This window comes from Leucopleurus acutus (assembly GCF_964270905.1).
Source record: "Leucopleurus acutus genome assembly, chromosome: 10".
In the NCBI taxonomy this organism is placed as follows: Eukaryota; Metazoa; Chordata; class Mammalia; order Artiodactyla; family Delphinidae; genus Leucopleurus; species Leucopleurus acutus.
Window position 1 is genome coordinate 67,108,301 of NC_139153.1, and position 22,671 is coordinate 67,130,971.

A 22,671-nucleotide genomic window follows, 5' to 3' on the forward strand; every position below is an offset into this window, starting at 1 on the left:
CGAATAGAAAAATATTTCAGTTGCTCAGATAAAGTGGGTTTTTTCAAACTTTGTGATTTAGCAATTGGCTTTTTATTTATTTATTTATTTTGCGGTACACGGGCCTCTCACTGTTGTTGCCTCTCACTGTTGTGGCCTCTCCCGTTGTGGAGCACAGGCTCCGGATGCGCAGGCTCAGCGGCCGTGGCTCACGGGCATAGCCGCTCCGCGGCATGTGGGATCTTCCCGGACCGGGGCACAAACCCGTGTCCCCTGCATCGGCAGGTGGACTCTCAACCACTGCGCCACCAGGGAAGCCCTGGCTTTTTACTTATTTATATTTTCAGCATATTCTCTGAGTACTCCTGCCTGAAGACATTGGGTTTATAATATTAACCTCTCAATATTACTTGGGAGAATCCATCATTTCTACCAGTAAGAAACCTTAGCCCTTTTGTGAACAGCTTATTTCTCTTGCCATAACTATGTTTTGACTTAGCCCACCCATGAAGCCCTTTAATGTGGTAAGGGTCTTAGCTTATTTATTTCTATAAAAATGAGTGTGATTGTTGAACCTCGGATGTCTTAAATATTAATTTCAGTATTTCACCCCTTAACTATAGTTCCATTTGTAGCCAAGTATGATAATAGTGACATTATATTACTTTTATTTCTCTTTAATTTTGCCAGTTGATATTTGGTCAGTGGGATGCATAATGGCCGAGCTGTTGACTGGAAGAACACTGTTTCCTGGTACAGACCGTATCCTTTAAAAAGTTTTGGGTTCTTGTTTCTTGTCTGTATTTTGGTGTCCATGGTAGTATATTACTTTTACCTATCTCTAGGAAGGGCCTTCAGTTACTTGCTTTTATAGTCCAGATGTGCATTGTGAGATCTGCCCTCTTGCTGAGTATCTTGCCTTGTCAAGAAAGAGGCTTCAATTTATTTTGAGAGTTGCAAAAATTCCTCATAATCTGGAAAGCCCTTTAAATCTTTCATATGTCATCTTTTTTGCAACAAGTTCCTTATTAATCTTCCCACAGCCCTTCTGCCACCTGAGTGTATTGGTGAGAAGTTCTAGATCTCAATGACTAGTTTAGTCTTCGTTGCACCAGCGCTCAATGAACACAAGATAACCATTTATAAATCGGGGATATCTTGCTTGTATGTTTGATTTACATATTAAAAAGGCTGTATTTGGTCCTTGTAATGATACACCTGCTGACTCGTTTTGTTTGTTGTCTAACAACAAATAATAAAAGCAAGGAGATAAGGTCACCCTGTCGTGTGCCTTTTTTTCCCCTCAGCATGACTTTATTTTTGTCCCAGATTGTAGCCAAACCTTAATTTACTTCCAGAGTTATTGTCTAGTTTATGGTTTATCATGGCCCCTTTATTTTAGCCCCTTTCCTGTCTGCTGCATGCCCATTTCACAGTTTAGTAATAATATCATCAAAATGTGATTTGTTGTAACTCCCATCAGTTCCACTTGAGGAAGATGTTTAGGCAAGAAAGAATTTTGAAATATATGTCTAGAATTAGGTTTGAAGATTTTCGTAAAATTCATTTGACTAGCCTTCCGTGGGTTTGGTTGAGAGATGCTGCAATTGCCTGTGTTCTGTCATGGTTAGAGACCTAAAAGCTGTTTTAGCACCTCACCTAAGCAAACTCATTGAGTTTGTAAACCAGATTGTCAGTTCACTGGCTTACAGTTGGGATAATACTTCTATGGTGACTGTGATGTTCATGTTATCGATCCACATATTCTATCTTCTGCTAGAGTGTTCTTTCCTAATGAACTGAAAAACTTCTTCCCTCAGCCATTTACTTCCCTCTGAATATTACTGGATTGATACAGAGTATAGTCTCCTTATATAGCTCACCTTATTCCTCCTCATCCCCAGATTCTAATTTTAATACCTAGTGTTTCTCCTTTGTCCTTTGCTTCATTTACCTTATACTTGTTTCTTAGAAATTTGATATATGCATTATAGTCCAAGCTAAGAGAATTAGGGAAAATTTGTAATTTTCCTTTTCCTCAGGCACATACCTTAGAGTCCCATTCTTTTGTCTGTCCTCCCAAGCACACTGCTCTGATGCTCTCCTCTGTTCCCCCTCTTCTTCCTCTTCTTTGTATCTGTATATCCATCTACAGTCAGTCATGGACACTCATACCTACATAGACACACAAAGTGGTAGAGAGAGACAGACAGCAGAGCATACTGGTTAAAAGCACATGCTCTGGAATCAGACTTACAGGGTTGAGATCTTACTTAGCTCTTATTTACTCCCAGCTCTGTGACTTTGAGCAAGTTGTCTAACCTCTGTTTCTCAGTTTCCTTAACTATAAAATACTGATAATAGTACATACCTCATAAGGTGGTTGTGAGAATTCAGTGAGATGAAATCTGGAACGTACTTAGAACAGAGCCTGCCAACAGATGTTAGCCATCATCTTCATCAGTGATCTTTGGGAAGCAGTTTCTCCCTTCATCTTCCCACTTTATTGTCTAATTGTGAATCATTTAAAGGCTAGTTTTTTGTTTTATTTAAATTCTGTAACAGGTAGTAAAGGATGGATCCCCTTGGCAGGCTACTGGTAGAAAGGTTTCAAAGCAGTTGTGTGTGTCCTATGGTCCTATCTGCAGGACAGCTGCCTACTGATGGCTTGACCCTTTTAAAATGCGAACTTTCAGCCTCTAAGAAGTCTTCTCTTTTTTTTTTCAATAAATTTTATTTATTTATTTTTGGCTGCATTGGGTCTTCGTTACTGCGCGCGGGCTTTCTCTAGTTGCGGTAAGCAGGGGGGCTACTCTTCGTTGCAGTGAGAGGGCTTCTCACTGCAGTGGCTTCTCTTGTTGTGGAGCATGGGCTCTAGGCGTGTGGGCTTCAGTAGTTGTGGCTCATGGGCTCGAGCGCAGGCCCAGTAGTTATGGCGTACAGGCTTAGTTGCTCCGCAGCATGTGGGATCTTCCTGGACCAGGGCTCAAACCCGTGTCCCCTGCACTGGTAGGCGGATTCTTAACCACTGCACCACCAGGGAAGCCCTAGAAGTCTTCCCTTTTATGCATACTTCTTTTCCTTCTATGAACTTTAGGTAGAAAACCTAGCATTTAAACTTTTTACTAGGAGATTCTCTTTTTTTTCTTTTTGCGGTACGCGGGCCTCTCACTGTTGTGGCCTCTCCCGTTACGGAGAACAGGCTTTGGACGCGCAGGCCCAGCGGCCATGGCTCACAGGCCCAGCCGCTCCCCGGCATGTGGGATCCGCCCAGACCAGGGCACGAACCCGTGTCCCCTGCATCGGCAGGTGGACTCCCAACCACTGCGCCACCAGGGAAGCCCAGGAGATTTTCTTTTTAATATATGAGAATTCATTTCAAAATTCTTATTTTAGTAATTCACTGTTTCTTTCCTACTTGGCTCCTTCAGACAGATGTTCTCCTGGATCGGAACATTCAGATTCAGAGAACTGTATTTGTAATATACATTCAGATTCAGAGGATTGTATTTGTAATATACATAACTCCCTTCTTGTCAGTTGCAATCTGTGTGGATATAGCTTTGGTTGCCTGACAAAGGGAGAGGAAAGTGTTTTCTATTACTTTTTAAAATTCCCAGTTGATTCTTGTGTGCAGCCAGTGTTGAGTACAACTAGAGTTTACCCTGGTTGGATTTTAGTTTTAATCTTTCAGGCTGACCCTGAAAAAGTTACTTAGTTAGCAGTTTTTCCTCATTTTTTTTTTTAAGGTACCAATGAGATCAGAAAAATTAAGAATCTAGAATTATCCACTTGGGGACCTAGAAAGATGTTAGAAAACATCTAGTTGAATCCTCTGTTTTTATAGATAAGGAAACTAAGAACCCAGAAAAAGATAGATACAAACCTCTGATCTGACTCAGGTATTAGTTTCTTTCCAATATTCTACTTGTTGCCTGTTCTCCTAATTTCTGAAACTCATTTTCTTAAAACCTTTGCAGAATGTGCTGGCCCCACACACTCTTCTGTTGCCCAGAAAAGCATGCATCTACTGCTTATTTATGATTTGAAGATGCAGCTGAATGCTGAGGCAACCTCTAGACTATGCTCTTTATTTGAGTGCACAGTTTTCTCCCTGTTTTCCTCAATTATTATTTATCTTGCATTTGGAACTGACGGTTTTAGCTTCTAGATAAGAACTGTCTAATAGAACTTTCTGTAGGCTTACAAATGGTTTATGTATGTACTGTCCAATATGGCTGTTGGTAGCTACCAGCCACATGTGGATATTGAGCACTTAAAATGTGGCCAGTGAAACTTAGAAACTGAATTAAAAATATTTTTGTGGTTAAGCATATAAACATGAAATTTGCCATTTTAACTTTTTTTTATTGTGGTAAAATAAACATAACATGAAATTTATCATTTTAACCCTTTTAAAGTGTACAGTCCAGTGGCACTAATTATATTCATAAAATTGTGCACCCACCACCACTATGTCCAAAACATTTTCATCACCCCAACAGAAATTGTACCCATTAAACAAAAACTCCCCATTCTTCCCTCCCACAGCCTGTGGTTACCTCTCTTCTACTTTCTGTCTCTATGAATTTGCTTATTCTAAATATTTAATATTAAGTGGAACCACACAATCTTTGTCCTTTTTTGTCTGAATTATTTCACTTAGCATGTTTTCAAGGTTCATCCATATTGTAGCATGGATCATAACTTCATTCCTTTTTATGGCTGAATACTATTCCATTGTAGAGCTATACCATATTTTATTTATCCATTCATCTGTTCATAGACACTTGGGTTGTTTCCACCTTTTGGCTATTGTGAATAGTGCTTCAGTGAACACTGACATACAAGTATCTCTTTTGAGTCCTTGCTTTCACTTCTGTTGGATATATATCTAGGAGTGGAATTGTTGAGTCATATAGTAATTCTGTATTTAACTTTCTGAGGAGCAGTCATTGTTTCCCAAGCAGTTTCACCATTTTACATGCCCACCAGTGATGTATGAGCAATTTCTCCACATCTTCACCAACATTTCTTCCTTCCTTTCTCCTTCCCTCCCTCCCTTCCATCCTTCCTTCCTCCCTTCCTCCCATCCTTCTTCTTTTTTAAATTATAGCCATCCTAGTGGGTATGAAGTGATATCTTTTTGTGGTTTTGATTTGCATTTCGTAATGACTAATAATGTTGAGTATCTCCCTGTGTTTACAGGCCGTTTGTATGTCTTCTTTGTAGAAATATCTGTTTGAAACGTTTACCCATCTTTTAATTGGGTTGTCTTTTTGTTGTTGAGTTTTAGGAGTTCTTTATATATTTTGGATATTGAGCCTTCACCAGATATATGATTTGCAGATAATTTCTCCCATCTGTGGGCTGTCTATTCACTTTTTTGATAATGTCCTTTGATTTACATAAGTTTTAATTTTGATGAAGTTCCAATTTATCTATTTTTTTCTTTTGTTGTTCATGCTTTTAGTGTCATTTCTAAGAATGTATTACCAAATTCAAGATTATGAAGATTTACTGTATTTTCTACTAAGAGTTTTATGGGTGTACCTCTTATACTTAGGTCTGTGATCCATTTTGAGTTAATTTTTGTATATGATGTGAGGTAGGGGTCCAACTTTATACTTTTGCATGTGGAAATTCAGTTGTCCTAGTACCATTTATTGAAGAGACTGTCCTCTCCTACAGAATGGGTTTGGCACTTCTGTCAAAGATCAGTTCTATTCCATTGGTCTATATGTCTATCCTTATAGCAGTACCACACTGTTTTGATTACTCTAGCTTTATAGTAAGTTTTGAAATCAAGAAGTGTTAAGTCTTTCAACTTTGCTCTCATTTTCAAGATTTTTTTTGTTCTCTTTGGGCTCCCTTATAATTCCATATGAAATTGAGGATTGGCTTTTCCATTTCTGCAAAGAAGTCTGTTGCAGTTTTGCTCGCAATTGTGTTGTATTTTTAGATCACTTTTGGTAATATTGACATCTTAGCAATATTAAGTCTTCCTATTCATGAATATGAGATGTCGTTCCACTTATTTAGGTCTCCTTTCATTTCTTTCAGCAATGTTTTATAATTTTCAGTGGACAGGTTTTTCACTTTCTTGGTTAAAGTTATTCTTAGGTATTTTCCTAGCATCTTTAGGATGCTATTTTAAATAGAATTACTTTCTGAATTTCCTTTTTGGTTTGTTCATTGTTGGTGTGTAGAAACACAACTGATTTTTGTTTGTTGATCTTGTAGCCTGCACCTTTGCATAGCTGAAAGCTGAGAGCTCTAGTAGCTTTCTTGTGGATTCTTTGGTATTTTCTATATGTAGGATCATGGCATCTGCAAATAGAGATAGTTTTACTTCTTCCTTTCCAATTTAGATGCTTTTATTTTTTTCTCGTTTCTAATTGCTCTGACTAGAACTTCCACTATAGTGTTGAATAGCAGTGGTGAAAGTGGGCAGCTTTCTCTTGCTCTTATCTTCAGCCTTGAGTATAATTTAGCTCTGCATTTTTCATAAATACTCTTTTATCATGGCAAGGAGTTCTCTTCTGAATAGTTTTATAGTTTCATAAAACTCATAGTTTTATGAGTGTATTTATCTGAATTTTAAATTTTATTAAATTTTCTTTAGATTAAATTTAATCATATGTGATTATTGGTATTGTACTGGACTATGCAGTTTTAGATCTTGACAAATCATCTTCCTATAATACCTTTTTCTCATTTTTTTTGCGATTAGTCTTCTTGAGAGAATCTTTTGTTACTAGTTGTTAATAATCCCTGGAGTTCCCCTAAAGATATAAGATATGCTAATTTTTGTCTTAAAGCTAATTATGTTTTTAGGTTAGAAATTATTCTCATTTGTGACTTTGCAAAACCCTCCCAACTAGCTCAAAAATAGTACTCTTTTTTTTTTTAAAAAATGGAGCCCTTCCTCATAAGTCTAGTTGACTGGGTATATATATATATATATATCTCAAGTGGACACACCTGAGAGAACTGTCTATTAGAAAGAGAGTGGGGACACAGAATGTGTCTTCAGGTATGGTGCTAACTTATTTCAAAAACCATTGGTTCTGAAAAGAGTAAGCCAATTAGAAAATATTACTACTAATGATTGACAGTCTGCAGCCTAAGGAAGAGAGACAATGAGTTTCCTAGCCCTGTTGCACGTCAAATACTGTTTTCTTCCAGACATCTCAGCCTTGGCTTACTATTGTTTTCCTTTGCTAGGTAATCAAATGAATTTTGTTCATGTGTAAAACTTTTCTTTCCTTCTTTCATTTTAATAGAAATGGTAACTAGACATTAACTAGACATTATCATTAACTTCGACATTAACTAGAAGATAATGAGGCTCCTGCCATCAGCTTGCTGCCCTACTTTGTATGACTTTTATTAGTGTTTACTGGCTCCTTATTTCTTCTTTTGATTTTTTTCAAACATTTTATGAACTACTTCACACATACAAAAAGACAAGGAATAATAAATGAACACCTGTGTTTATATGACCCAGATTATGAGATAAAACATTGCCAGTAGAGTTAAAACTTCTGGTATACCCCTTCCTGTCACATCTACCCCTTTCTTTCAGACATTGGTTTCAAACAGTCTCTCATTTTAAAAAAACAGTTGTACTTCAGACACTAAAAGCAAGTGTCCTAATAAATGTTGAAGAAGAAAAATATTTTATTAGGTTATTTGCCTTTTCTTCTCTAACTTAAGAATATATTTCCCCATTTGAAAAGGCTGGAACTCTCAGGCTTGTCCACAAATCTAAAGTACCTTAAAAATTTTTCCTTGTATGACAGTGAAAATGCCTATTTTGATGACCAAGAAGAGAAGGAAGTAAGCTAAGTCCCATTCTAGTCCACCTGTCTGTCACCAGGGAATTTCCACAGGTCTTTGTTCCAGCTTTGCCTCATATGGATTTTTTTTTTTGAAAACTGCAGCTCATAAGCAGCAGTAGTCACATGTAGGTTCTGCAAATGGTCCTCTTATTCATCTTCAACTCTCCAGCCTGCAGAGGTTTCCTAGGAGTTGCCTAGAACACTTAGAAATGAATAGAATATCCCTCTTTTACTTTCCCTCTAAATACCCCATTACCCTTAAGTTTTTTTTCCTTGCCTTTTCATTCTGGCCACCTTTTACTTTTGTTACAGAGGACCTAGTCTAAAGAGTAACCTTAAGCCTAAGTTGTTTTAGGAAAAATCAAGAGATTTATGATTTAAATTTTGACATTGTGATTATTACAATTAAAACACATTTTTGACTAACAGTAAAAATATCTGCTATCTAGGGAAAAATGGGTTAAACCTGTTAAGAAGGATGGCTTGCTGTGGAAATAATTGTCATAATGTGGTAAATTTTGCTTTGCTCTGCTTATATAGCTACTTGAAGCTCCTTCTGGCCTTAACTGCCTGGACAAATTGTAGTGGCCTTACAGTAGCTGGTATTATTGGAAGACTGACCTGTATTTCAATGGATTTGCCAGCTCTTGGAGAACCTATGGTGATTTCCTATGAGGTTTGCATGCTTTGACTTCCTTCATGCAAGTGCTTTTAGCTACTAAGTAGATTTTTATTTTGCATTGTGTGTTTACTAATCTCCTAAGTATTGGCTGTCATGCTGTACCAGCTCTTTGTCCATACCCCTTACACACTCATTGCACTGTATTTGTATACTCTTTATGGTGTAAACACTTCAGATGGGGCGTTTGCATATGAAATGAAGCAACTTTTCTTGACTTCTTTTTTGTATATAGACTTTCCATTAGAGTATGGTCATTCTAGATTTCTCAGGGCAAGACAGAGGGGTGGAGCTGAGTTGGAAAGCATATTACAGGAAGTCTTTTCAAGTTAATATTTATCGAGCTACTCAATGGAAAGTGCTGGAGGTAAGATGGTACCTGTCCTCCAAACCAGAATGATCATACTCAGCAGAAAGTGAGCTGTAGGAGTCACTTGAACAAATGTCTGCTCTCTGCTTATAAAACAAGGTGTAGTGATAAGAATACTATAATAGAGGTATAAATAAGTTACTGAGAAGAAGCAGAAATTAATTCAAACTCAGGATGTCCAGGAAGACTTCATGGCAGAGTTCTTGTTTGAGCAGGACTTTGAAGAGTAAATAGGGAAAGAAAAGGTTTGGTAGGAGGGGAGGATGGAGGGTATTCCTCTTTATGACTTGGAGAAATAAGAAGTTGGAAGCTTAAAAGTGCCTGGAATATTTGGTGTGAGTTGAAGCATTGAGTGCATTAAGGAATAATAATAGTTTGAGGGAGAGTCAGAAAAGAGTCTTGATGCCACATCAGGGAAGGCTGTGAATTTTAGGCTGAGGAATTGGGGCTTTATTCCTCAGGCCTGAGGTTGTTTCATACTGGCTGAGGCAGGAGAAGGACATGGAGTCCCCCAAGTCATTGTTGTCATAACCACTGTGACCAGTGGAAGTGGCATACTTTTCAGGTATGTTGGGGTGAAGTTAAGACACTTGAGAAGCCCAGAGTCTTCCTCAGAGGGAGTATAAAACTTGATTCTCATTTTCATTAGTCAGAAGTCTTTTATATAAGAGTGTCAATCTCACTAGTATTATTTCTAGAGATCAATTTTGATGCATTTTTTGTAAAACTACCTGTTTGAGAATTCAGGTAGTCCAGTTTTTTTCTCATATGTGATATACTTTATCTTGTGCGATAGCTACCCTGTTAAATTTGTTCCTTAAGAATGTGAGGGAACTAAATTTTTGTAAAATGAATCATTTCAAATGAGCAAAGAGGATCCTATACTAAATTCTGTTGTAATACAGTTAATTTGATTATTTTAGAGCAAGATGGTATCTGTCCCCACTGCCTGCTCCGTCCCCATTAATGTATGCTTTAAAATTGTTTTCTTAACAACACCTTGAATTAAGAAATCAGTATTGAAATTTTAGCCTCCAGAACACATTGATTTTTGCCATTTGCAGAGGACAAAATTTTCTACTATTTTTTAAATTTTTAAAATTTTTTTTTTTTTTTTTTTGCGGTACGCGGGCCTCTCACTGCTGCGGCCCCTCCCACTGCGGAGCACAGGGTCCGGATGCGCAGGCCCAGCGGCCATGGCTCACGGGCCCAGCCGCTCCGCGGCATGTGGGATCTTCCCGGACCAGGGCACGAACCCGCGTCCCCTGCATTGGCAAGCGGACTCTCAACCACTGTGCCACCAGGGAAGCCCTAAATTTTTATTTTATATTGGAGTATAGTTGATTTGCAGTGTTATTCTCTACTATTCTTAATGCAGAAGTAACTTCTGTGAGGGGACTTGCTTTTAATTTATTTTGTATAGAACATAAATTGTTTGAGTCTACGATGGGGTTCTGCAAACCTTTTCTTAAAGGGCCACATAGTAAATATTTTAGGCTTTGGGAACCATACGGTTTCTGTTGTAACCACTCAATTCTGCTGTGTAAGTTGAAAGCAGCCATAGACAATACATAAACAATGAGCATGGCTGTGTTCCAGTACAACTTTATTTTCAAAACAGACAGCAGATTGGGGTTTGCTGACTCCTGTCTAGAATTTTGTTGTGTTTAAGCCAATTCCATATCTGGAGAAAAAAAAAATGGGGCAGGATATTATTGCGTAACCAATTCCTGTAACTCAGGCAACTCTGGCTTGCAGAGGCCATTATTTTTAAGTTACACTGTACTGCCTTCATATGTATAATCATAAACAGAAATAGTTTCTTGCATTCTCTCTCCTCTCCATCCTGCCGTACCTCCTTAAATATTTTGAGTGCCCACCACGTAGCAGATGTTAGGCTAAGCACTGGGGATAAGTGGTGAACAGGCAGAGCAGCCCCTCTCCTCATAGATCAGTAGAGGTGACAGACAATAAGCAAACTAAGCAATTATAGATTGTGACGAGCACTGTGACGTTATCAAGCACTGTGCTGAGGTGGAGAATAACAGGGGGGGCAGTGCTTCTTCCATAGAGTGTTGGGGGAAGCCTCTCTGAGGAGGTGAAGTTCAAGCCGACACCTGAAGCTGAGAAGGATCTAATCATGCAAAAAACCTGACAGGGTTTTTTTTGACAGGAATCAGAAGATAGTCATCCTCTCCTCCTTTTCCCTCTGAATGTCAATATAGACATGGATAAGCTATTCAAATTTTCATAGAGAATATTGAAAGCTATTTTATAAGATTTTTTTTCTCTCCTTTTAGCTTTTTAGGCAAGGCTAAAAGCAGTAAGAACAAATGGAAAGTTTCTGTCTTCTGGTCAATACATGTACATACATAGTGAATATGCACAGAAGAGTTGGCTGCCACAATAAAGGTCTGGGCCTTGTGGCCTATTATTTAGAGCTCTGGGGATGCGTGAGGTTTGTTAATGCATTTATAAAGTTGAAGCCTCATATGCTCTATGTTATGGCGCTCCAGAAGGCTGTGCAGATGCAGTGAGGTGGTGGGGCCCTCTGCTGGCTGACTATCGCTCACAAATGCTTCTCTGCTTATCATAGTGTGGACAGAGAGGTTTTCTGGAGGACATCTCAAGTGGTTAGGCCCCGGGAGGTTCCCAGGCCCCTGTCGTATTACAGGCTCCTTAGATCAAGCCTTAGGGGAATATTCACAGGTAGGCTTGTACATCCCTAGCTCCTATGCTCTCTGCTTCTTTCTTCTCTGTGACCTTCTGCTGACCGGTGCTCTTTGCTTGACTGGCTACTGGTGCTTTGGTGGAAGGTAAGGAGGTAGGTGTGGGCTGAGCATATGGACTGAGTGATGCTTTTGTGTTTTCACATGCTGTCTTTGGCATCTAAGTACCCAGCTATAGTCGCTTCACTTTACTGATAGGGGATGTTGACAGAAGCATAAAATGAATATAAGTTGGATATGTGTGTGGTCGCATTTTGAATCTTTGTACAGGAGGAGCATGTTCTACTTGAAGTGACCATCCTACAGAAGGCTTGACCTAGATGAATTCACCATTTTGGCTTGGTTTGGGGTTTTTAATTTTTGTTATTGGGGTATTTTGTTTGTTTTGTTTTGTTTGTTGTTTGTTTTTCATTTTTATTTTGTCCCAACATTTTCCTTTATAGTCCACCATTAGATATTGATCAGTTGAAGCTCATTTTAAGACTCGTTGGAACCCCAGGGGCTGAGCTTTTGAAGAAAATCTCCTCAGAGTCTGTGAGTTGTTGCTTTGATTGTAATAATCTGCCCTGTTGGGAGCCTCTGCACTTCCCTTCTGTCAGTCTGTACTTTGACCCGGGTATGTTTGTAAGCACATATGCCCTTTGTGTGCTGACTTCCGAGATGAAGGGTGTGTGTGTGTGTCTGTGTGTGTGTCTGTGTGTACGTGCCTGCTCACATGCATGGGTGTGTTTTGTTTTCTCTCTATCTGGGTATGTAATACTAGAGCATAGGAGCTTGTATTGGGCAGTAGTATGCCAGTAAATGAGATGTGAGATTCTAATTCATTCCAAGAGATTAATGGAAAACTTGTTGTCTCCACTCTCCAGCCCTGACTTCGTCTTTCTCAGTTTCACATATACTCAAGGGCTCCTTTCACTTTTGGGTTAGTGTTTATCCTCAGAGCATGAGCCTCACCATGTATTAGTCTAGCTTTATCACTAAAAGAAGGAAATGTGCATTATCTGCACTCGCTTGCCCTTTTCCAGAAGTTACTTTCTTTTTATTATTTTAGAATAGACAATTCGCACATCTTGTGTAAGGTGTCTATCCCCCACAGGGGTCCCTCTCTACCCAGTCTCCAGACCATCAGAGGTAACAGCCCCACTCCTGACACCTCAGATAACACAGGAGTGGGGTTGTAAATCCTTCTCCCACAGCCTGCCTTTGTAATTACAAGTTTGAGTAACCTGAGAAAAAGCTTTGGAGCTAATGCCTTCCTGCTTCTAAGCAGGCATTTAGAGAGAAGCCATGGGAATATGACTCTGGCTTACTTTGGCTCTCATTTCCTGCTGTTGGTCAGTTTCTTGGGCCAGACGCGTGAGAGAAATCATGAAAGCCCAGTCTTTCTCCCCTTTCCCTTCTGTCTGCTGCCAGGCAGTTGGATAAAAGGGAAAAAGAGCTGTGGAGCCAAGTTCCAGTTGTGCCTTTCTGGATTCTCCTCCCAGCGTTTCTGACTGAAGGGGTCCCTTTGCCCAATTGGAAAGACTGCTGGGTAGCCAGAGGCAGGCTTTTAATTTGTTTCATTTAAGATGAGGAAGCAAAAGCACAGAAAGACTGTGACTTGCCCAAGTCACGCACTGAGTCACTTGACAGAGCTGAGCATACATCCCAGATGTTCTGATAATGTGTTCTAAACTTTAATCTCATGATTGCACACTGTTTTGAAAGTCATTGTCAGAGTTATCAACCACAGTGTCAGCCTGAAGGAGTGTTTCCTTTTGCTTTATGAAATGCAGAAAGCTGGGTTGGAGTGAATCAAAGATATGGGATGATGTTTAGAGAGGATGGTGCTTTTTTGTCTTAAATGCATTTGCTTAGAAAGATTGGCTAATAGAGAGGACATGGGGCAAGGGAGTGGGGTTGGGGAGGAACTCCGTTTATTAATGAATAGTGCTCATGAGACTGAGATAGCAAATGCATTCCCTGTCTGGGGGTGGCCACTAGCAGCTCTTTCTCAAGTCTTCTCGCCCACCCTCAGCCATCTGCCCTATAGGTACGTGCTGTTAGTCACAAGAATTTCTAAAAGAAAAAGTGTGGGTAAAATGATCATGTTTACCTGTCATTAATCCATCTTTTTTTTTTTTTAAGAAAGAAACAACACTAAGTGCCTGACCTAATAATGAAATGTCTTTATCTTATGTGATATAGGGCACATCATACATTTCAACAGCTCTAGTATAGAGTTCGGCATAATAAAATTGAGTATCAGAATACAGAACTTAAGTAATATTGTATTGAGTATAGAAATAAGAAAATGGTGTTTTTTTCTCCTGCATAGTTACGACTAGTGCATAAAAGTAATTTAAACATTGAAAAGGGTACACAAGATTAATTTGATGTTAGTGATACTGTTCAAGTACTAGTTTATCTTAGAAGCACATGATTTGTGGAACACATGATGCATAAATAACAAAGCCAGGTGAATAAAATGGTTTAAAGCTTTTCAAAGTGAAAAGAAAAATTCATTAGTGGAGGAATGTAGTAAACAGAGAAAGCCAATGGCTATTTTCGTTACTCCTGAAAAGTAGTGAAGAAGTGATGCCATTATTTATTGATTGATGGAATTCAGTCAATAAATAATAGGACATTCTGAGTAAGAGAGTGCAGTGATAGATGGGCTGACTGAGAACAAGTTAGCATGTGCCATGAGAAAGGGGATAAATGGGTCACGATGGATGTAAGGAGAGGGAATTTTTTTTGTTGGTGACCCACTACCTGTAGTAATCAGTGAAAGGACAAAAAAAAAAATCATATTAAGAAAGCAAAAGCCCTTTCACTGACTCACTCTCACATTTTTCTCTGGAAATATTTTCTTCCTAACTTCCCGACAAAAAGGGGATACAATAACCTATTTGACTAAAGGAGACAAAAAAAAAAAAAACAGAAAATGTGCAGGCCAAGTTATTGTTCACAAGAAAGAAGAGAGAGGTGACAGGATTTTAACATTTAAAACCCAGCTGGTATTCCTATTGCTGGTTTACTTATTGACCCCCTTTTGTTCTTTCTCTTGGCATGCAAAGTAGTTTGTTATGTAATTTATTTAGAGGTAAATCTAAACTTTATTGAGAATGTTAAAAGAACTTCATACCACCTTTTGAATTTGCTGGCTTCTGTCTTTGGGCCAGGGAGCATGAACGGCAGGGTGGAGCTCATGGCCCCAGCTCTTTCCTAACAGCCAGCCTTGAACATGTGTTTGTAGTAATCTGACCACTAGGGAATCTGAGTTCAGAGGATGAGCTAAAGTGGAAAAATCATTGAGGGAAGCCACAAAGAAGTGAAATTACTTGATTCAGGTACTTATTGAAAATTATGCTACAACAGAAGGAGAGAATTAATAGATAACAGCACAGGGAATATGAAAAGGCTTTTATTGAATTGTGTTGAGGATTTTAAAAATCCCATCACTCTACTTTAATAAGCAACACATGATAAACTAACAATTCTTGTAGTGTTTGTGTTAAAATTGATGGGACAGCTAAATGAGAGAAGTTTAGAGTACAACTTACCTACGTGTGCATACGTTTGGAAGGCCTCATAGTTCTGCCTTTGTCAGATACTTGCAGAGTGTTTTGCCAACTTCCTCCAGGATGTTTTTAAGCAAAAGTCAGTCTGTTCACCTGTTAAAGAGACTTGTGGGAGAAATCATTGTGGCATGCTGTAATACTGTCAGCAGCTTGTGACTTCTGTTTTGTCTCTGCCATTAGCTTCTAACTTCCCCCCCCATCTCCCTGTCACTTCCCATTGTGTGTTTGTGGCATGTATTTTAAATGTATCACTAACTACTGTCTTTGAAACTTGGCACTGCTTATCAACCCACATACCACCTTGGTCTTACCTTAGGAGGGGTGGTATTTTGGAGAATCACCTGAACCTGTGCCACAAAAATTTAACCTCTACCTTAAATGGATATATTGGACATTTTATTATATCCAAAGTTGAGTCAAACTTTTCTGAATCCATTTACCCCACAAGCAAACACGTTTTGGCTATCAGTACTTGAAAACAGTTCTCTGGCTGGCATCCTGGATCCAAGGGGCAGTCTCTTTCCAGGGAGCCTAAATATTTAATGTTAAAGATGATGCTAAAACCAAAAGAAAGTTTTTCTTCTCCACATGGCCGGTCACGGCCACATGCCTACTAACTCTCATGCCATTCACAGAAGCATGATTTCACGTGCAGCCTTGGGCTCTGGCCTGGGGTGGGTGGGATGGGTGGAAGTAGGCTATTTGTTTGTTTGGGGGTGGCTTTTTGGCCTTTTTTAAAACTTGAGTTGAAAGTTATTTCTCGCATTGTATGCTTAACAATGCCCTTGACTAGGCATCTAAGATATTAACCAGCTTCAGCAGATTATGCGTCTGACGGGGACTCCCCCTGCTTATCTCATTAACAGGATGCCAAGCCATGAGGTGAGAACAAATAGACTGTGCAGGGATATCTAATTCAGAGGGCCACATTCTCATTTTATTGCCACTGTATAACCAACACAGTTTTCAATGTCACTGAATGCTTGCATGTGCCTTGAGGGCTACTAAGGCAAAGACTGCCTATGTGCTATTACAGAATGTTGACATTTGGGATAAAACGTCACCCAATCCTGTGAACTGAGAATATAATTTACAGGCTTGTACTTAGAAAATGATGTTACTTTTATATTTGAGTTTTATGAATTGAGTGCTCAAGAGGAAGTTCGTGTTTTCCTAGGATTCTATGCCTACAGTCAGGGTATGCTACCATCTAATGATTTTCAGCTGGAGGTGTATTTACTGAAGGCCATTAACATCCTTTCCTATTCATCCATTTTTTTAATGACCAAAAGAAGAGTCTTCATTTAAAAAGAAAAAACAAACAAACCTAAAAAAATGTCTAATGCTAGTAAGGACTATATTTAAAAGAAGATATGCAAATAATATAAAATAAATTTGAACACTTAGATAGGGTTAGGTGCCTTTTCTACCAATGCTACTTAATCTAACTCTGGTTTTATCATCAGAGATGATTGGGGCACTTCTTTCTAAGGTGCCCTTAATCTTTTTGGGAATCAGGTTGGCAACACAGCTTTATTCAGGTAGTCTTTTTATTTAGCTTATTATAGGGAAGATTGTTCTCTGCATGAGACAGGTCTCTTAACTCTTTTCCCTTCATTCTTTTATCTACATGCTCAAGTAGGAAGGGATAACAGGCATGTCGATAATTCAATTCCTAGAGCTTTCTTTTCAAATCAGAGTCTCAGCTGCTTTTCAAAAAGTGGGCCTCTCCTGCTTGCTCTGCATACAAGGACTAAGAATGTGAAGTTATTAAGAGGTACAAACTACCATGTATAAAATAAATAAGCTACAAGGATAGGTTATACAGCACAGGAAATACAGCCAATATTTTATAAATAACTCTAAATGGAATATAATCTATAAAAATTTGAATCACTGTTATATACCTGAAAATAACATAATATTGTATTATATGTATTAATATTATAGATATAATTTATATATATATATAAATTTTAAAAAGGTGAAGTTGCCCTAGCAGCTAGAACTTTTCCTCACCTTGTATGTGTGTGTATATACGTACATACATAACTATAATGCATACCTTTAAAGAAGTTTTACCTCAGCTACTCAGATGGACTGATAGTGGGATTTATTCTTTGAAACAGAGAAGGTCATAAACTTACTTTAATACCTAATATCTGAAGCACACATTTATGAGTTACATTTGTGTTTATATGATAATTCTCAAGACCAGTGTTTGGCTTTGCCTTGATTAGAGCTGTCCGTCCTTGAAAGTATTTATTAGCACCTTAAGTTCCTTAGAATGAAGTCCAGAAATTGTCAGGCTTTCCTTTCTAAAGGCAACAGTGATAGCAGCTAATGTTTAATTTGAGCTCTGCCTCTGAACCAGGTACCACGCTAAGGAGGTACTGCTTTGTTATCGCTAGTCCTCACTCCAGCCCTGTGAGGTAGGCACTGTTATTAACCCTGTTTTATAGATGAAGAACTGAAGACTTAGAAGAGAATAAGTAATTTACCCAAAGTGGTAAAGTCAAGATTCAAACTCAGGCCTGTCCCACCCCAAGGATCAAACTTATAAAACCTATATTGGTATATAAATTTTTGTGTGTCAAAATTTTAGTTGGAAGCTCTCATGAGTCTTATCTTGCTTGAGTATCACAATAACCATATGGTATAGGCAAGCCAAATACTAATATCTAATAGTAATACTAATATTTTACAGATGAGGTTATTGATATGCTAGTTAAGACTTGCCCAAGAAGATGTATCTTATAGGTGGTAGGGGAAGGATTTCTGCCTAGGCTGTGTAACTTATCCACTATTCTTTATTACTCTTACTAAATTGGTTTAGTATTTTTAAAATGTGTTTGAACCTCTTAGAATAATATATATAACGCTTATGGTTACTTTCTTGTCACCATGAATATTTTGTTAGCAAGGCTTAGTACTGATACCCTTTTCATATACTAAGAGTACCTGCTGAGATCAGCACCATCAAAAGACAGTTGATCCTAGACTTTCCTTGGGAATACCAATCCCTATGCCAACTGCAGCTTTTTTAGGAAGGCTGTCTCAGAAAGGTCTACTTCTTAGATATCTTTTTTTGTGTGTGTGTGGTACGCGGGCCTCTCACTGCTGTGACCTCTCCCGTTGCGGAGCACAGGCTCCGGACGTGCAGGCTCAGCGGCCATGGCTCATGGGCCCAGCCGCTCCGCGGCATGTGGGATCTTCCCAGACCGGGTCACGAACCAGCTTCCCCTGCATCGGCAGGCGGACTCTCAACCACTGCGCCACCAGGGAAGCCCTTAGATATCTTTTTAAACTTCTGATCCTGTGACCAGAATGCTAATGAGAGGGAACTTAATTGGTTCGCATTTTTGTTCACTTGAAATTTAACTGTGAGTGATAGCAGGAGTAAATAAAGGTGCTGATCGTAAATAAGGAGGTTAGGTTGGCAGTAAGAGAGAAGTATTTAAAGAATGTCAGTGATATTCATAAACATTGAAGCTAGCAGACCCTGTCAGTTAACACTCGTTCTTTGACAGGACCCAGACTCTTTGAGAGCAGCAACAATACTGAACAAAGCCATTTTGAAAACCCTCTGTTTTACAGGCAAGAAACTACATTCAGTCTTTGACCCAGATGCCAAAGATGAACTTTGCAAATGTATTTATTGGTGCCAATCCCTTGGGTAAGTTGACCATATCCTCATCTAATGGATTCAATATCAGTATATTCAATATTGGTTATGACATAAGTTAGGTATTTGAAGAAGAGTTTTTCCTTTTGACTAAATACCATTAATTAAATCTTGGAAGGAGGTAAATAATGCCATTTATTATCCGTGTTTGTATTATCAGGTTTTTTTTTTCAGTCTCATGACATGCTTATATATTTATATGATCACAGAATTTGAATGGGGAAATAGGCTGGGACAGTGAGGAAAGGAGAGGAAGTAATGGGAACGCTAGGAGAACAGATTGAGGGATACAGGAAGAAAGAGGAACAGAGAAAAGCCTGTGAGTCGTTCACCACTGCTGTTGGGTTTTTTTTTTTTTAATAGATTTATTTATGTATTTATTTATTTAATTTATTTTGGCTGTGTTGGGTCTTCGTTGCTGTACGTGGGCTTTCTCTAGTTGCAGCGAGCGGGGGCTGCTCTTCGTTTCAGAGTGCAGGCTTCTCATTGCGATGGCCTCTCTTATTGTGGAGCATGAGCTCTAGGCCCGCAGGCTTCAGTAGTTGTGGCATGCAGCCTCAGTAGTTGTGGCACGTGGGCTCAGTAGTTGTGGCGCATGGGCTTAGTTGCTCCACGGCATGTGGGATCTTCCCGTACCAGGGCTCGAACCCGTGTCCCCTGCATTGGCAGGCGGATTCTTAACCACTGCACCACCAGGGAAGCCCACTGCTGTTGTTCTGTGGTGTCCCTCACTGAGGGAGAAAACAACCAAAGCACAGATGGTGGTTAGTAGACCCACCCAGGCGCTCCCTGCAGTGTGCCCTGCTCTACCTACAGGTCCCATCATCCTCAGGTACTTTTCCCTCCCCCTCTTCTTCTTTTGCCCTTAGAGACTTAACCATTCTCTCTTTGCGAAGCTAATTTGCCACCCCAGACTTTAAGGAATGGCTCCATATTCCTTCCTGCCACCATCACTTCCAGGATCTTTGGCAAAGGGACGTAACAGTGGCAGCTGCAGGATGTGTACTGCCTTGGCTAAAAAAAAAAGAGTTGCTTTGTTCCTTAAAACCAGGGGCTGATGTGTACTTTTTTTGGTCCCCAAAAGTGTTATTGCCTGAGGCTCTAATTCCCTGACTCTAGGAGAAGACAGAGGGCAGTGCTATTTAATGACAGACACAGAAAAATCAGACCAGGACCTCTCTATGACAGGAGGGGAGCAATGCAGTGATAATAGTACAATCAACCTTCTTACTTTTCTGAAGATTGTATCTTAGTAGTATGTTTTTTGGTTGTTGTTGTTTTTAAATTTTATTTATTTATTTATTTTTGGCTGTGTTGGGTCTTCGTTGCTGCGTGCTTGCTTTCTCTAGTTGTGGCGAGCGGGGGCTACTCTTTGTTGTGGTGCATGGGCTTCTCATTTTGGTGGCTTCTCCTGTTGCAGAGCACGGTCTCTAGGCGCGCAGGCTTCAGTAGTTGCGGCGCACGGGCTCAGTAGTAGCAGCTCGCGGGCTCTAGAACACAGGCTCAGTAGTTGTGGTGCACGGGCTTAGTTGCTCCGCGGCATGTGGGATCTTCCCGGGCCAGGGCTTGAACCCGTGTCCCCTGCATTGGTAGGCGGATTCTTCTTAACCACTGCGCCACCAGGGAAGTCCCTTAGTAGTATGTTTTTAAATCTCAGTTTTGGTCATCCCTCTGCTTAAGGGCCCAGCAACCGGGCTTCAGGTTTAGTTTTATCCTTCTGAGAGCTGACACCCATAACAGCCTCTTTAGAAGTTGGAGTGAAGGCTAAGTGGCTTTACTTTTTTAAGTACTTCATCCACAGTGATTGTTTGAGAGCAGTTTAGTGTTACTGTGATAATTCTTACAATAGCAGAGATGCTCGCACTCTTTCAAGTATTAGGCAGCTATAGATGAGTCCATGTCGGCCTTTGAGACGGAGAGTATGTCAGATCTCAGCTGGATCACTCTCACATCGAAGAAAAAAATCTACAAACTCATCAGGGGTATACAGAACTCTGCCGGGGTTGGCTTGGGTTTGCATCTGCCCTGGTATGCTGTGGTTGGCTTTGTATGATTTGTTTATACTGTGTTATCTAGTTCAAGGGTCTGTGAGAAGCTCTCTTTGAGTCATAGTACTGTAGGATGTTGGGAAATTATGTTGTATGCTGGTCGCTCCCCTGTCTGTCATTCTGTTATGAGTTTTTCATCATATCAGCTCACATTTTGACATGGCAATGCTTACTGTTTGACTTCCTGATGGCTGACTCAAAGAGATTTGTTAATTCATTTTTCCGAGGAAGGGGGAATATGTGTGTGTCCCAGCAGCTTATTTGGGTCACATCTATCCTGATAGGTGTCCCCCTTCTCTGGAATCATGACATTTAAGCATTCAAAAGAACTGGATACCACTTAGTACTGCAGGCTGCTAGTGAGTTGAAGGAGGCTTTGAGCCATCTGCTGCTCAGCACTGCAGTTCTCAAAATTTAAACAGACCTATCAGTCCACTGCCCAGTGATGTCATATGGAGTCTCTTCTTGCAGGCAGAACATGGTGTTACTGACCAGGAACTTGTGCCCAGCATGTTAACCGAGAAGGAATATACTAACAGTGTAAATATTGACAGCTCTATTTTGTCCATTACTGACTTCAGGTTTCACCATTAGCCTCAAAACATGAAGTAAAACTTAAATTGCCCTTTGATGGAGTGTGTGTATTTGTGTCTGTCAAGATCTTAGAGGAATCTTTTTCTTAACCTTGATCTTATTTTTTATCAAGGTATTGGTTATAAGGACATGGTTCTTTTTACCCTGGGGGTGGCAAAGACTCATCATATGACCCAAACAACACCTGATAAGATTATTCTTTCTAAGTAGAGAAGAAGAATATATATCTAGGCAATTTTCCCAATGCTTTAAAGTGTGAACTTGACACATAAATATTCACTTTGTTCCTGTAGTCCTCTGAAACCCACATTTCTCCTTTGGATTACTCTGGAATTGAGGCTGCAGGACAGGGGTCTTTTACATCCTCCAGTGTATGCAGCATGGATCTCTTCAGGAAACAGTCCTCCCCTTCACTACCCATCCCTGCCCCCTTCCACCTTTAAGGAGACATCGATAATTTGCAAAGCTTCAAATGCCTTTGTTACACCAAAGTGATAACTGTCAAAATGTCACTGTTTGTCCTCCCAAGTGCCACCGTTCTGAAACTCAAAACATCCTCATTTGTAAGAATTAGAAAACAAACAAACAAACAAAAAAACCCCACTGTTTTGTGACCCCCTAATGAATTAGTTGCTGGGAAGGAAAAATCAATGGATGCTGAAAGCTGTAAGTGAAAGAAACTGATATTTACCTGGTGTGTCCCACTGGGTACTTTCTTGGGGCAAAAAAGAAACATTTTAACCCAGTGATCAAATTTTAGCATCATTATTAATGAGACAAATGGCTTTAATGTACCATTAAGTACATAGCATCACCTATGAAATATTCTTTCCAAAAATATTTATAACCCAATTCTTACCAAATTTTCAGATCTAACAGGGTTCAGGAAATACAGGGAATAGAGGAAAACAAGGGTGTAAGTACATGATAGCACAAGACAACTGGGGGTGGGTATTTTCAGGTCAAAGTTAGGAAAAAATAGGGATTACAAGTGGGGGGATTATTTCGAGACTAAGGAAACTCAATCTAATGCATTGCATGGCCCTTAATTGGATCCTGGTTTGAACAAACTAGGTATAAAAAACAACTTTAGGGTAATTGAAATTTTAACATGTACTGGATTTTAGATGATATTTGGGAATTATATATTTGTCATATGCTATAACAGTTTTATGATTGT

The 22,671-nt window shown here is 39.4% G+C and overlaps 1 protein-coding gene across 3 annotated transcripts in view; it reads left to right on the forward strand.

Annotated features, from left to right (window-relative positions):
• MAPK14 (mitogen-activated protein kinase 14) overlaps positions 1-22,671 on the forward strand; it is a 72,833-nt gene that overhangs the window by 45,813 nt on the left and 4,349 nt on the right. For 2 of the 3 annotated variants that reach the window (XR_014326551.1, XM_082849048.1), the window contains exons 8-10: positions 670-741; positions 12,056-12,135; positions 18,762-18,840. Coding sequence is in view for 2 of the 3 variants with exons in the window: in XM_082849048.1 (XP_082705174.1) it covers positions 670-741; positions 12,056-12,135; positions 18,762-18,840 (231 nt within the window). In the remaining variant the exon portion in view is untranslated. Of the gene's footprint in view, positions 1-669; positions 742-12,055; positions 12,136-15,966; positions 16,047-18,761; positions 18,841-22,671 lie in introns of all 3 variants that reach the window. The other variant, XM_082849049.1, reaches the window with a different exon arrangement.